This window comes from Kryptolebias marmoratus, linkage group LG19, assembly GCF_001649575.2.
Source record: "Kryptolebias marmoratus isolate JLee-2015 linkage group LG19, ASM164957v2, whole genome shotgun sequence".
In the NCBI taxonomy this organism is placed as follows: domain Eukaryota; kingdom Metazoa; phylum Chordata; class Actinopteri; order Cyprinodontiformes; family Rivulidae; genus Kryptolebias; species Kryptolebias marmoratus.
The window spans coordinates 12,645,314-12,647,024 of record NC_051448.1 but is presented as its reverse complement, the minus strand read 5'-3'; the positions used below and the strand labels follow the sequence as shown (position 1 = coordinate 12,647,024).

The following is a 1,711-nucleotide window of genomic DNA, read 5'->3' as shown; positions in this document are numbered from 1 at the left end:
GGGGGGGGGGGGAATCAAACGGAATCCCTGATCAGTCCTTGCCCCCGTTAACCAAAGACAGCTCTTTGAGAATTCCACTGGCGTCCACCCGCCGCCGCTCCCGGATCATGTCCTCCAGGCTGCGGAACACCAGCGTGTGCACTCCGCTGCCGGACAGGTGCACTTTGAGGAAATACTGCTGCTCGGCCGAGTGCGCCTCCCCCCCGGCTTTAAACTCCCGTTTCCCAAAGCGGCACCAGGCGGCGAAACTTTCCGAATTGGTCCAGCAAATCTCCTCGCTCCTCAGGCCCAGGTGTCCCACCGCGTTCTGCATCACCAGATCCGGAGGAAGCGGCCGGAATCGGTACCGATTGTTGACTATCCTCCCGCGCCGGCCGCCGCTCACCTCCAGCAGGCTGTCCTTCCGGATCTCGCCCCCCTTGTGCAGGTGAATGACCTGGTCGTCGTGCGCATAGATGACCCAGTGGGGCGCCTGCGCCGTGCCCACCAGCTCCAGCAGGTCCCCCGGTTTACACATAGTCAGCAAAGTTTTGGCCGAGTACACGTTCAGGTCCTCGTTCTCCCTCAGCTTGGAGAAGATGCATTCCTGGGAGCAGAACGCCGAGTACTCCACCTCGCTGACCGAGAAGGGGCCCTCCTCCTCGGTCGGGCTATGGTCCTTGGTGAAGCCGCAGTCGGACGGAGTGCGGTCCTCCACCTCCTCCTCTTCGTCAGAGAAGAAGTAGGCGACGCCGACCCGCAGCTCGTCCTTCTCCAGCCCGGACGGATCCCCCGTGGGCAGCTCGCTGTAGTTGAGGTGGGTGATCCGATCCAGTTGATTTCCCATCAATGACCTGGCAAGGCAGAGGCATGGACTGCGGTGTCTGGGGAGAAAGAAAAAAAAAACCAAATACGAAGAAAGAAGGATTATCAATAAAACTCAAAGAGATACAGCTTTGCGCTCAAATACAACCCGCAACACAAGCAGAGATGAGAGATCTGAGTCACACAATCAAACACTAATTTGTCAGTCATTAAATCTGATGGAATGTAAAAAAAAAAAAAAGCAAGAAGAGAAGAAAATCAGCTTTAGGATAGCAGCTGCTGCGTAAAAAGGCCAGTCTGGTGTTTTTACGCACAGAACAATAAATAAAAAGTGAGGAGAAAGAGGATACCTGTGCGCTCCCAGGGCAAACGATCAGATATCCTGATGGTCCATGAGTACAGAGGGCTGCTCAGTCCTCTGCTCCCTTTCTGCTGTCTTTATTTCCCTCTTTTAGTCCCCCTCACGCAGTCTGCGCACCACGCACCGGGGCGCTCCGGCTGTAGAGCGAGCTCGTTTCTTCTCTCCTCTCCCGGCACCCAGGTCCATTTAAGTACAACGGAGAGCTCCGCCTCGGCCGGCGCGCTCCGCCCTTCGGTGGAGTCCAGAACCACCCGGGCCAATGGGAGCCGTCGGGGGAAACACGCCAGTCATTCAGGTGACCCAATCAGGCGCGCCCAGGGGGCGGCTGGAGGCGGCAGACGGCTTTTACCGTGGCGTGGTGTTTTTGTTGTCAGAGAGCTGTGGATATCTCCACATGAGCAGCACAACTCCACATTCAAGTTCGAGGCGACAGTCAGACTGGATAAAATGCAGCATATGTCACAACAAGCTGAGAAATCTGCGCAGCAAAATGTTCCAAAACGGCTCCTAGATCATGTGCGCCCAAATACCCCCCCCCCCCCCCCC

General features: G+C 56.7%; 1 protein-coding gene across 1 annotated transcript; it reads right to left on the bottom strand.

Annotated features, from left to right (window-relative positions):
- Positions 1 to 6: 6 nt before the first annotated feature.
- Positions 7 to 1,324, bottom strand: lratd1 (LRAT domain containing 1). The gene is made up of 2 exons (XM_017427279.3): positions 1,155 to 1,324; positions 7 to 863 (listed from the first exon to the last, which is right to left on the bottom strand). Exon 2 carries the CDS (start codon positions 824 to 826, stop codon positions 32 to 34), a length of 795 nt encoding a protein of 264 aa, XP_017282768.1. The 5' UTR covers positions 827 to 863; positions 1,155 to 1,324; the 3' UTR covers positions 7 to 31.
- Positions 1,325 to 1,711: the final 387 nt, after the last annotated feature.

Coding starts and splice junctions, on each gene's coding strand:
- lratd1 (XM_017427279.3), bottom strand. CDS start 826: ATGGGAAATCAACTGGATCGGATCACCCACCTCAACTACAGCGAGCTG.